At 37.5% G+C, this 13,514-nt stretch overlaps 1 protein-coding gene across 1 annotated transcript in view; it reads left to right on the top strand.

Moving 5' to 3' along the window:
• ALB (albumin) overlaps positions 1 to 11,145 on the top strand; it is a 19,835-nt gene extending 8,690 nt beyond the window's left edge. Inside the window, exons 7-15 of the mRNA XM_044682256.1 lie at positions 1,470 to 1,599; positions 3,272 to 3,486; positions 4,471 to 4,603; positions 5,246 to 5,343; positions 6,353 to 6,491; positions 7,735 to 7,958; positions 8,730 to 8,862; positions 9,854 to 9,929; positions 10,975 to 11,145. Of these exons, the coding sequence (XP_044538191.1) occupies positions 1,470 to 1,599; positions 3,272 to 3,486; positions 4,471 to 4,603; positions 5,246 to 5,343; positions 6,353 to 6,491; positions 7,735 to 7,958; positions 8,730 to 8,862; positions 9,854 to 9,895 (1,114 nt within the window). The 3' untranslated portion in view covers positions 9,896 to 9,929; positions 10,975 to 11,145. The remainder of the gene's footprint in view (positions 1 to 1,469; positions 1,600 to 3,271; positions 3,487 to 4,470; positions 4,604 to 5,245; positions 5,344 to 6,352; positions 6,492 to 7,734; positions 7,959 to 8,729; positions 8,863 to 9,853; positions 9,930 to 10,974) is intronic.
• The last annotated feature ends 2,369 nt before the right edge of the window (positions 11,146 to 13,514 follow it).

Below are 13,514 nucleotides of genomic sequence, written 5' to 3'. Positions count from 1 at the left end.
ATATATATATATATATATATATATATATATATATTCTCAAGGTGGGAGAATTTGCAGAGAGAGTAAGAGATGTGGCCTCTGTTTTTCAAGACCATAAAAAATATAGTAATGAAGGCCATTTTAATGCTAAGGCTTGGATAATCTTTTCCCTCCCCAAAATATGGCATCATGTATACAGTGTTGCCCTCTGAATCAGAAAGACCTTGGTTAAGGTTCCATGTTTGATACATAATAGTTATTTAACTAGGCATATCACTTCATGTTTCAGTGCCCCAGATAATTCAGATTTTTAAAATTACAAATGAATTGAATTGGTATAGGGAGTTTCTAGTGGGAGTCATCTATGCTGCAGAACAACAATCAGGGAATGTTGTACCAGAAATAACAGGTTCATGATCCAAGTACTTTTCTTGAATAAAGTTTATTTTTGTTGATGATTGTTGTTTCCAGTGAAATAGAGTACTAAAAAAAGGCTTGGGTTCTTGCCTCTCCTACTTATTAGCCTTGTGACCTTGGGAAAACCTTTTTGCCACCTCCATTTCCACATCTGTAAAACAGAGATAATAAAGTATCTATAGTTGAGATTGTGAGCTCAGATGAAATGTATATAAAAGTGATTTGTAATTATAGAGTTCGTTTTCAAAGTTAACAGTTAAGTCAATCTACAATATCTTAGAGTTAAGGAATCTTTTCCCTCTCCCCCTTCAATCCCTGGGTTTTTTTCACCTAACTCTCTCTCTTGAGAAGCCTAGAAATAGATTCCTCCTTGAGGAGATCCATCAACCCCTTGATAAGCATTCCATGTAACTATTTCCTGCAGCTGACTGAAAATCTATAGAAGATAGGGCTTTTTTCTGATCAACTTGTGCAGTAAATACAGGTTAACAGGTTAGTGGGTATCAAAACGCAGGATTTTTTTTCTTGCAAGTCCCTAGAAGTTAGGGTAACACCGAGCCTTCTTGGCAGTTTTGCCTGGAGGGATGGCAGAGGGGCAAGTTTCAGAAGAGCTCCCTTAGTTTTGTGATTATATTGAATCACATTATATTGAAACAATTAGTCACTTTGTCTTTTTTTTTTTTTTTTTTTACTGATCATAAACCCAGAGCATCTCAGAACTGAGTATGCTGACATTGAAAAAACCATTACCTTTTGTCTTAGATTCAATGCAAAATATTGGTTCCAGGGCAGAAGAACTGTAAGAGTTAGGTAGTTGGGGTTGAGTGACTTGCTCAGGGTCACCTAGCTAGTAAGTATCTCAGGCCAGATGATGGTTCTGACTCTCAACTCAGGTAGTGATGGCGATGGCAATGAAAGTTCAGAGTCAACACTAAATTTGACTGGCCTCCCAAATATTTTCTACATGACAATTTCATTCAAGAATTTCAAAGTTATTTAAAAAATGATTTCCGGGAAAATTTCATGTAAATTTAAAATTTTGTCAATTTACCTTTCATGAATTTTCTTTACAGGCTTATAGCTAGACTCAGTCAGAAATTTCCCAAGGCTGAGTTTGTTGAAATTCATAAAATAGTGGAAGATCTTGCCAATGTTCACAAAGAATGTTGCCATGGTGACCTGCTGGAGTGTGCTGACGATAGGGTAATTATTTATTGTTACTAATATAACAAATACACTTGAATCCCTAGTTTCTTGAAAACCTTAGCTCGGTTTGTCAGACAGCTAGTCAACTGGCATTATTGAGCATCTACTGTATGTTAAGCACTGGGCTAGGCTTAAATACCCCTTTGTATAGGAAGCCTTTTCTGATCTCAGTTTTTCCTACAGAAAATTACTATGTGTTGACTTTTACATATTTTTATATATTTATGTATATATTTGTTATCTCCCTGGTTAGAATATAAGCTCTTAGAAGGTAAGGACTTTTTTACCTTTGTATCCTTGAAGCCTAGCACAGTGACTATCAAGTGGAAGGAAGCAAGTGAATACTTGCTCATGGATAAAATAAGGGAGATCATCTGCAATGCTATGAAACATAGCAGACAAGGTTTCTAATGTTCCCATTGCTTTCTCTACCTGTTCTGAGAAATCTTCCCTTTGACCCCCAGGCTGCCTAGCACACTCAAACTCTACCACTTCCCTTACCAAAATGAGTTCTTAGTAAAGAATATTGATTGTTATTATTATAATTGTTGTTTTCTTGGAAAAAATTCATTGTCACCAAACTAAATATGGCTGCTAGTTATTTTGTCAGCCAGTCAATAAGTATTTATTAAACACCTACTATGTGCCAGACATTATATTGTGGATACCAAGAAAGACAATAATAGTCACTGTCAAGGAGTTTACATTCTAATGGGAGAACACAAATAAATAATGAATATGCAATATATCCAGAGAGTATATGAAAGAAAATCTAGGACAGGACGGCTCCTACATTTGGGGGATGTCTTAAAGAAAGCCAGGAAAACTAAGAGTCAGAGGCTGGGGGGTGGGGACAGAGCATTTGAGCCATGGGGGTACGGCCAATGCAAAGCAGGTCAGTGTCCCTAGGTGGAAAAACTTGTGGAATAGAGTGAAGTATAAGAAGGCTAGAAAGTTAGGAAAGGGACCAGTGATGGAGAGTTTACATATCTATCAGAATTTACAATTGATCCTGGAGGGACCCTTTAGGGTTCAGTAAGTAGGTGAATTATAAACTTAAGACTTAGAAAAATCAGCCACATGGAGATTGGAAGGAAATGGGGAGGGATCTGATATGCAAGCAAGCAAAATAAAGGGAGAAGAAGACTTGGGGGAGTGAGATAAAAACCACTAGGGTCAGGATAGGCTGATACATCTGGTTGGGTTGAACTTCAAAGGAAGACAGTGAGTGCTGGTGCTAGCTGAAGGGCCTAAATGTGGCAAGGAACCACATCCTACCCCACTCTTGGCCCAATGTGTGTGTGTGTGTGTGTGTGTGTGTGTGTGTGTGTGTGTGTGTGTGTGTGTGTATCTGAGAGAGAGAGAGAGAGAGAGAGAGAGAGAGAGAGAGAGAGAGAGAGAGAGAGAATGTGGTGGGGGCAGAGGTAAAGAATGAGCAAAGGGAGGATGAAAAGGGATAGAGTGTCATCAGGAGAATGACAGTTTTCTGAGGCTTCAAGGATATGATAGGAACTTCAGAAGAGGGGTTCTAAGTGAAGAGCAGTTTGTTAAAAATAGGAAAGTTCTATAGAGTACTTTAAAAGAGAAGGGTAGGAGCTTGGGTAGGAGTTTATTGACTTTATTCGCTGTTGATCCATCTGTTGAACCACTTCCATCTTATTGCTTCTAGGCAGCTCTTTCTGACTACGTTTGTCAGAACAAGGACTCAATCTCCAGCAAACTTTCAAAATGTTGTGATAAGTCTCTAGTGGAGAAAAGCCAGTGCATTTCTGATTTGGAGAATGATGACCTTCCTGCTGACCTCCCTGATTTCCTTGAAATCTATGTGAATACCAAGGATGCTTGCCAAAACTACAAAGAAGCAAAAGATCTCTTCTTAGCCAAGTAATTAAACTTCTAAGATTATTTATGTGCATATTTCAAATTCTTAATACCATTTACTAGAGACTCTTCTTGTTTCACATTTGTAGAGCTGTTGGCTACTCCTTTTCTTTGTTCTGTTCCCTATTCCTTCCCCAAGCCTTTTAGGCAGAAATTGGATGTGCTTAGTCATGGAATCCAGGGCAAGGACTCTAGAACTTCAGCTTATTCTCTTTCCTTTAAGCTGAAGACACAGGCAGTTCTCATTGTCCCACTTGGCTTAGAGAGGACAGATGTCTGGGGACATGGAGATAGTTTTGGACACTTGCTGGTTGGAAGAGTACAAAGGACTTCTAAGGCCACTTTTAGCTCTGGAACCAACTATTTTGTGGCTTCAAGGCTTGATGACATTAGCATTCTCCTATCAGGGAAGAAAGGAGACCCCTACATTGTCCCTGGCTGATAAGCTTTTCTTTAATCATGCATCCATCCATTCATTCACTCTCATTCATTGGATAAGTATTTGTTGAGTCTGTACCATACTCTCAGTATTGAGCAAGCACTGCAAGTGATATTAAGAAGTATAAGACAGAATGTTAGCATTCTAGGAAGGTACAGACTAATGGAGAAGTTGAAAGCCATCTAAACATGTAACCACTTAGTAACTGTAGAAGGTAAGTTAAGTGCTATGATAAATATAGAGCAGGGAGATAGATTTCTGTTTTAACGATGGTATCCTCTGGTTTCAGTGATATATATATATATAAATAAGGCTATAATACACACAACTAATCTTTTTGAAAAAAGTAAAAAAGGAAAACTTAACATGGTCTGGGGAATTCAACAATATAAAAATCAATAGGTGAAGTTAAGTCTGAACATTTTATCACAATTTTTTTATTGTTGTTATAATTTCACAAAATTCATAGGACTTAGGACACAGGAATAATTCTAGGGACTCATCCTGTTTCTTACCAAGCTAACATCTGTTTTATTTTCATTTTAAAGCTATTTGTATGACAGTGCAAGGAGAGGTTCTAACCTTGCAGTTACCACACTGTTAAGGCTAGCCAAGGACTATGAAACCACACTTGAGGAGTGCTGTGCCACAGAAGACCCTCCCACCTGCTATGCCAAAGTGGTAGGTTTCTTATGAGAAAGTAAAAAATCAAATTAAATTCCTGAGAAAGGATACCAAGTGCTCAGGATTGCTCAAACTGGAAATGATATTGCGGTAGTATAAAAAAAAAAGATGAGGGTGGGGAGGGGGACAGTGAAAGTCATATGAATAGTAGTTTCACTTTTTCTTGTGACTTTGTCTCACTGTTAAGTCATATTGCTATAAGTAGTTGTTAAAAGAATTATAATGAGTTCCTAGAGATGAGAAGGTTATAAATGACATGCTCTTTTCTAGAAAGGCTCTTTGACCAAGGAGAAAGGATTTGTTTTTCTCCATCTCCATTCAAGATAGAATGAGAAAAAGCATTCTGAAAGGTGTAATTTAAAAGGAACTCATTTTAGCCGTACAAAAGAATTTTTGAGTTGTCATGAGGGTCCTGAGAATGAGGGTCATTAGGAACTGGAACTAGAATGACCTTGTATAGAAATTTTGAAAACCTTTGTTGATATTTTAGGTGTGTTCTTGTGTGAAGTAAAGTGGAGGAATGATTTTTGAGGGTGAATACTAAAATGTCTTCTAAACTGAATATAATCAATAATAAATAATAAGCAATGTATATATGTTTTCAGAAGACAAAATGCACACCATTTTATTCTCTTTTAGGCCGAACATCGGAAAAATCTTATTGAGGATAGCAACAATTTAGTCAAGCAAAATTGTGATCTTTTTGAAAAAGTGGGAGAATATGGCTTTGCAAATGAGTAAGTGGAACCTTGCTATTTGATCAGTTTTTAACATTTAGGATTAATAAGATGAAGGAACTTTCTCTCCTAATTGGCCGTAAAACACAAAAGCTGCATCTTTCACTTTCCAAGTCCTTTGAAAGAGTTTGGTTCCTTCAGTACTTTGGGGATGCAAGCACAGCACTTGGGCTGTTACTGGAAAGATGTTACTATAGACTGAGGCAATATGGGATAGTGAACAGAGTAGTGAGGTTGGAATTGGGAAGATGAGTTTGACTCTCAATTTTGACCTCATTCTGATACTAGTTGTTTTTTTTTAAATCTTGGACAAGCCCATGGGACTCAGTTTCCCTCTTTGCAAAATGAGGTTTTTGGACTCAATGTCTTCTGAGATCATTTCCAGTTCTAAATCTATGATCCAGTGTTGAACTCATCAAAATTCTTCTTCATGGAAAGTTGAAGCTTGAAAGTTGATATGATCAAAGGCTAAAAAACTATGAAAGCAAGCAACAGAGTAAAGAATGTTAGACTTGTTCAGGCAAATATGAGACTTGAAATGGAAACAAAATGGGTTAGGACAAATAATTAAAAGGATTACTCTCCGAAGTGGAGAGGAAACAAAGAATACCAAGAGGTGCTAGTACAGACTAAAGAATTAAATAAATTCAATGTTTAAGAGAGATCCATGCATGACAAATTAGTTTTGGGGAAACCTGGAAAATATGGGAAACTTTTAAGATTTTAAATGTGAACAACATTGAGAAGATCTATAAAACCTCCAAAAAATCCTTGTTATCACTAAATAAAACACCATGTTGGGTGGAATGGATCAGTGGAGGAGACTGTGATAGTGGAGGGCCAGACAGGGAAGGAAATGATCATATTGATTGCCAGGTAATGATCAGTTTAAATTTATCAAGCTAGAGTTTAAGAAGCTTTGATAGAATTCATGATAATTGTTATTTTTAATTAAAAAGTGTTTTTTTTTTTGGTCTGACTACAAATATTTGGAATGTTGTCATTACAGATTACTGATCCGTTACGCCAAAAAAATACCTCAAGTATCAACTCCAACAATAGTAGAACTTTCACATAAATTAGCAAAAGTTGGCTCCAAATGCTGTAAACTCAGCGATGATGAAAAAATGGGCTGTGCTGAGGGCTATGTGAGTTTCACCCCCCCTTTTTCTATTCTAATATTATCTTTGGGTTTTTAAAAAAAATTTTAACTCAAATTGGCCAATCTGATAGATGTGAGGTGGTATCTCAGAGTTGTTTTAATTTGAATTTATCTAATCAAGAGTAATTTAGAACATTTTTATATGATTATTAATAGTTTAATGTTTTCATCTGAAAATTGCTTGTTCTTATCCTTTGACCATTTACCAATTGGGGAATGGCTTGTATTCTCATAAATTTGACGGTCTTCTATATTTCTGAGAAATTATGCCTTTGTCAGAGAAATTTGTTATAAAACTTTCCCCCCCAGTTTTTTGTTTCCCTTCTAATCTTGGTTACATTGAATGGTTTTGTTTGTACAAAAGCTTTTTAGTTTAATATAGTCAAAATTATTTATTTTACATCTTCCTTATAATGCTGTATGTCTCTTGTTTGGTCATAAATTATTCCCTTCTCCATATATCTGTCAGATAAACCTAGGCTATGTTCCCCTAATTTACTTATGGGATCACTCTTTATATTTAGATTATATATCCATTTTGACCATATCTTGGTATAGGGTGTGAGATATTGATCTACAAATTTCTGCCATACTGTTTTACAGTTTTCCAGGAAGTTTTTGTTAAATAGTGAGTTCTTATCCTCAAAGCTATGGTCTTTGAGTTTATCAAACACTAAGTTGCTAAGATCATTTATCTCTGTATATTCATTGTGAGTTTTTAAACGTAAGATGCCAATAAAAAAATCTGTGGCAAGAGTGTTTAATATAAATGTTAGTCACTTCTTCTCTTGAGTAGAGCATTAAAAAATGTCAAACCAAAAGACCTTAATTAATTTATTTTGAAATACCCTATACTCTCAGAAGCCTTGAATTGAACATGGAAGATTGAGGCAATGAATAAGGGTGGGCTTCAATATGGCAGTTTAATTTAGTGTGTTGAAGTAGTGATGTGTTCACCCTACCCATCTGATGAATTCACCGATTTGTCCTTTTATCTTTTTTTTTTTTTTAACCCTTACCTTCTGTCTTGGAGCCAATCCTGCATATTGGCTCCAAGGCAGAAGAGTGGTAAGGGCTAGGCAATGGGGGTTAAGTGACTTGCCCAGGGTCACGCAGCTAGGAAGTTTCTGAGGCCAGATTTGAACCTAGGCCAGATTTGAACTCCCATCTGTAGGTTTGGTTATCAATCCACTGAGCCACCCAGCTTCCCCCTCTTCTTTTATCTTTAGTTGGCTATTGTAGTTGACAAGCTGTGCCGCCAGCATGAAAAGACACCAGTGAGTGACAAAATCACCAAATGCTGCACTGAATCCTTGGTGAACCGCAGACCTTGCTTCACTGCCTTGGGAGTTGATGAAACATATGTACCCAAGGCCTTTTCTGCAGACACATTTGTCTTCCATGCTGACCTATGCACACTTCCAGAAGAGGAAAAACAGACCAAGAAACAAACGTAAGGAGAGTTGCGTGTCCTTTTTCTTCAAAATTTATTTGCTTCATCCTTGAGAGTGAGAAAGAGAAAGGCATTCTGCTGACACCATGAGCAAACCTTTCTGAGGCAGGGCAAGTATCAGTTAGGGAAAAGTATTCAGGAAGTGATTAAGGTGCAAATGATTCAGCAGAAACTTGTGGAGCAAATGACTATAATTGAATAGCATCTAATGGCAATGATAGCTACTAGTATTTATATAGCACTTTACAATTTCCAAAGTGCTTTAGAAATTTTATGTCACTTGCTGCTCACAACACTCCTGATAGGTCAGGAGCTATTATTAACCCCATTTTACAGATTAGGAAACTGAGGCTGAAAAAGTTGTCACACAGCTAGTGAGGCAGGATTTGACCTCAGGTCTTCTTGACTACAAGTGGATTCATCATGGCACCTAGTTACCTATCTTAGTCTACTCCCCAAATTAGAGTCAAACAGAGAGGTAGGTCTAGTAGATCTAGTAGATCACTACTGTGGAAAGTATGAACTAAAGGAGAATCTCTCTAATTTGATGTGATGGAGTCTATGATAAGATGAAGGGGAAGGTAGGAAAATGTCCTAGGAGGTCCTAATATTTTCAAAAGGAGCATCTTTACTTATGTATTTCTCTAAACTTCATGCTTCATTACCAGTGTCCTGATTTGTGAACTAGAACTAGGGCCAGATGATGCATGGTTAGCCAACCTGGTTGTTCTTTCCACATCCCATCCATTTCTGTGGTTTCTCTCATTGCAGTGTACTTGCGGAACTCGTGAAACACAAGCCCTTGATCACTCAGGACCAAGTCAAGGGTGTCATTACTGAATTCTCTGCTTTTGTGGACAAATGCTGCAAAGCTGAAGACAAGGAAAGCTGCTTTGCTGAAGATGTATGGATGTCTTTTTTTCTATTATGCATCTATCTGTGGGAGTCCTTGGTGACATTTCAATGGGGGCTCAGTCAGGAGTACTTAGGTTTCCTACCTTAGTTTCCTGCAAGTGGTCATTCTTGACATAAGAGCCAATTTCCTTTTCTCACAAAACTAAAAGATTCTTCTGTGTCTAGTGAATGCTTCATTTTTGTTGTATGTGTCTAGTGAATGCTTCAATTTTGTTGGCTCCTCTGTCTTGTACATGTCCAGATGAATGAAAATCATACATGTGTAGTATTGGAGGCATGCATAAAATTTAACTAAAGAATTCCTTTAGTTGGTCATCTTTTTGAAAAAGACCAGGATCTATAACCCAACCAAATCTGAATGCTTGTGTGTAGGTAATAAAACAGCCCCAAAGATATCCAAACACTGAATCCAGAAACTTGGTGTTGAAACACCCTCAGAGATCATCTAAATCATGGGTTCTTAACCTTTTTTGCTTCATGGACCTCTTTGGAAACCTGGTGAAGCCTTTGTGCCTCTTCTCAGAAGAATGCTCATGAAAAGCACAAAATTAATAGAAAAAAAATTGTGGACTCCAAGTTAAGAACCCCTGATCTAGTCCAACCACTATTTGCACAATAATTCTCTTTGCCCCTACCTGATCATTTGTCATCTAGTGTCCACTTGAAGTTTTCGAGGAAGAATTCATTATCTCCCTTTGTAAGGTCTGCCCATTGCTCTTGCAGGTTTTGCCAACTCCTAGGGGCAAAGCAAAACAAGTTTAATCCCTCTTCCACAGGAAAGGCTTTCCTATCAATTCAAGAGCAGATTAATATGCAATTAGGTACCTTGTATGCACAAATATCTTCCCATGCCATTTTATAGGGTTGCTTTTGGATCTTTAAAAGCAGTGGATCATATTCAAAGAACTCTCTTTCAGGGATCTTAGGTCTGATCTCTTTGGAATTTCTTTTTCACACATTTGTGATTTCTTTGCATGCAGGGTCCCAAACTGGTTGCTTCAGCTCAAGCTGCCTTAGCATAAACACCAGATGGACAAGCTGCCACTAGCATTTCAGGTAACTCTCTTTGGGTCTTTTGTTGGTAATATGTGGATATGTGAAGTATCTGAGATTTCAACTTTGTGGGACCAGCCTCCATTGCCATATTTCACAGCTGAAGGATAGCTCAATCTTACTTGAGCTTAAGTGACTTGCTTTTATAGAGCTGATAAGCATCAGAGGTAGGGTACCAATCCTTCTTGACTCAAAGTCTAGCACCTTCTGTTGTAGGTCATGTTGACTGAATAATGGGCAATACTGAAGCCTGAATTCAAATCTATACAGTCAAGCTGCTTTAGGCAAATGGGCCAATGGTCCCTGAGAAATCACTTCTTGTAGGATGGAGTCTGAAGAGAGTCTGTTTTGTATTGATTTCTACTATATTTGTTATGATGTAGCATTGTCATGAATATCCAAGGAAGGTACATATTAAATCTTTTCAGGATTTATCACCTCAGGAAGAAAGGGCCCATATTAAATTTCAGATCTTGGTGGATAAATGTTTTCTTTGCCCTTACTGAATTCATTACTGTCTAGTGATTTTAGATTCATTTAGTGAATCCATTGTCTTTTAATTATATAAAGAGAGATCTCTTTATAGAGCAAAGGGGACTATGAAAAATAAATTTTAAATATAAAATTTTAATTATTTGATTTTTAATTTCTTTGAACTTTTTTTAAAACTTAAAAAAAACCCTTACTTTCCATCTTAGAATTAATACTGTGTAAGAAGAACGATAAGTGCTAGGCAATGGGGATTAAGCAACTTGTCCAAGGTCACAGCTAGGAAGTGTCTGAGGTCAGATTTGAACTTAGGACTTTCCATCTTTGGGCCTGATTCTCAATTCAATGAGCCACCCAGTTACACCTAAACTTTCTTTTTTAAATTACTCCTCTAAAGGATATCTTTCTAGGAAGGGGTGGAAGGAAAGATATATTGGAGTAAGATAGGTGATACAAAAACTCAGTATATTTTTTTCAAAAAGAAAGGGAAAAATGAAAACATTATTTTTCCTTAATTGCTTTTTATCATTTTTGCTTATCACATGTTTTTGTCTTTTAGGTGACCAGAGGAAGAAGACAGAGACAAAACTGAGGACCCAAAGTTCATCCATCCATTTTCTTTTTCTGTTGGTGTGAAACCATTAGAGTTAAGGAAACATTCATTTCACCTAAATTTTTTTTATCCTTCCCCAGTGTTGCAATAAATAATAAAGAAAAGCATAAACTATCATTGAAGTTGTCTAGGACTGATCTTTTTGGGGTGTGTGTTGATTACTTGTAGTAGATGGAGTTACCTTCCTAGTTCTAATGGTGCCTAAATTAGTTTTTCTTTCCCAATTTAAGAATTTTCCCCAGACCAAGATCTCATACTCTATGCTTACAAGTTCATGAAAATGAGCATTAACTTTGAGTGAGTTGTAAGGATATGCACTTTTAGGTTTCTTTTTCTTTTTAATTTGATAAATATGGTTTAAAAAATCCAGATGAGTTCTGGGCCCGAAGTGGTCAGCATCAGATTTTAAGAACAACCTTACTTGGTTCCAAGGCAGAAAAGTAGTAAGAATTAGGCAATTGGGGTTAAGTGACTTGCTCAGGCTCACACCTGGGAAGTATTTGAGGCCAGATTTGCACTATATTAATGACTATTCCTATGAATAGAAAATGTGGCAAAAGTGTGAGGCCGTGGCATGGATATTGGAGCTGCAAATTAAGACTGGATTAGATAAATGGGTTTGAGATCCATGCTAAGGGATTGAAGGTGAGGTCGGGGTAACAAGTAGTCAGAGATAGGAATATAGTGATGGGGGATAAACCTCCTCAATTTAAGGAAGCAACGAAGTTGTGAAAGGAGGGGGAGCTAGGTGGCACATTGGATAAAGCCCTGAGTTTGGAGTCAAAGAGCTGAGTTCAAATCGGATTTCAGACATTTTCTAGCTGTGTGTTGCTGGATAAGTCACTTATCTTTCTTTGGCTTAAGTTTACTCCACTGTAATGGGAATAATAATAGCACCTACCTCCCAGGGTTGTTGTGAGGACCAAATGAGATAATAGTAGTAACATGGTTAACATAGTAGCTGGCATATCATTAAGTGCTACATAGATGTTGGTTACTATTATTATTTTCTAGTAGTAGTAATAGTAATGTTTAGAAAGAAGACTGGTACCAAATGTATGGTGCATGAGTTAGGTTAGAATTAGAGAATCAAAGAGGGAAACAAAATACGGTTCAATGCAAAATTGTAACTCTTCAATCCTTCCACCACACAGTTGTAAAAGTGAGAATTCTAAAGTCTCATCCTGTCATTCCCCTGTTTGATAATCTCCCTTTTGCCTGTAGCATCAAATATACCGGCCTCTTTTGGCCTTTAAAGCCCATAAGAACTTGAATCTGACCTTCCTTTCTGGGTTACTTTTATATTATTCTTTTTGATTCACTCTTTAGTCCAGCCAAATTGTCCTTGATGTTTCCTTAACACAGCTTCCCATCTCTGAGCCATTGAATACTGTCCCCTGTTCCTTGTTTTCTCTCCTCCTCACTACCATCTCCTAGAATCTCTGGTTTCCTTCAAACATCAGTACTAATGCCATCTCCTCTAGGAGACATTTCTTTTTTTTTTTTTTAAATTTTTTTTTAATTTAAACATTTATTAATATTCATTTTTAACATGGTTACATGATTCATGCTCCTACTTTCCCCTTCACCCCCCGCACTTCCCCCACCCATGGCCAACGCACATTTCCACTGGTTTTGTCATGTGTCCTTGATCAAGACCTATTTCCAAATTGTTGGTGGTTGCATTGGTGTGGTAGTTTCGAGTCCATATCCCCAATCATGTCCACCCCGACCCATGCGTTCAGGCAGTTGCTTTTCTTATATGTTTCCTCTCCTGCAGTTCTTCCTCTGAATGTGGGTAGCTTTCTTTACCATAAATCCCTCAGAGCTGTCCTGGGTCATTGCATTGTTGCTGGTACAGAAGCCCATTACATTCAATTTTACCACAGTATATCAGTCTCTGTGTACAATGTTCTTCTGGCTCTGCTCCTTTCACTCTGCATCAGTTCCTGGAGGTCTCTCCAGTTCGCCTGGAACTCCTCCAGTTTATTATTCCTTTTAGCACAATAGTATTCCATCACCCGCATATACCACAGTTTGTTCAGCCATTCCCCAATTGAAGGACATGCCCTCCTTTTCCAGTTTGTTGCCACCACAAAAAGCGCAGCTATAAATATTTTCGTACAAGTCTGTTTATCAATGATCTCTTTGGGGTACAAACCCAACAATGGTATGGCTGGATCAAAGGGCAGGAATTCTTTTATAGCCCCTTGAGCGTGATTCCAAATTGCCAGCCATAATGGCTGGATCAGTTCACAACTCCACCAGCAATGCATTAATGTCCCAATTTTGCCACATCCCCTCCAACATTCATTACTCTCCCCTTCTTTCATTTTAGCCAATCTGCTAGGTGTGAGGTGATACCTCAGAGTTGTTTTGATTTGCATTTCTCTAATTATTAGAGATTTGGAACACTTTCTCATGTACTTATTGATACTTTTGATTTCTTTACCTGAAAATTGCCTATTCATGTCTCTTGCCCATTT

Source organism: Gracilinanus agilis, chromosome 6 (genome assembly GCF_016433145.1).
Source record: "Gracilinanus agilis isolate LMUSP501 chromosome 6, AgileGrace, whole genome shotgun sequence".
In the NCBI taxonomy this organism is placed as follows: Eukaryota; Metazoa; Chordata; class Mammalia; order Didelphimorphia; family Didelphidae; genus Gracilinanus; species Gracilinanus agilis.
Note: the sequence above shows the minus strand (reverse complement) of the source record. Positions and strands in the feature narration are given on the sequence as shown.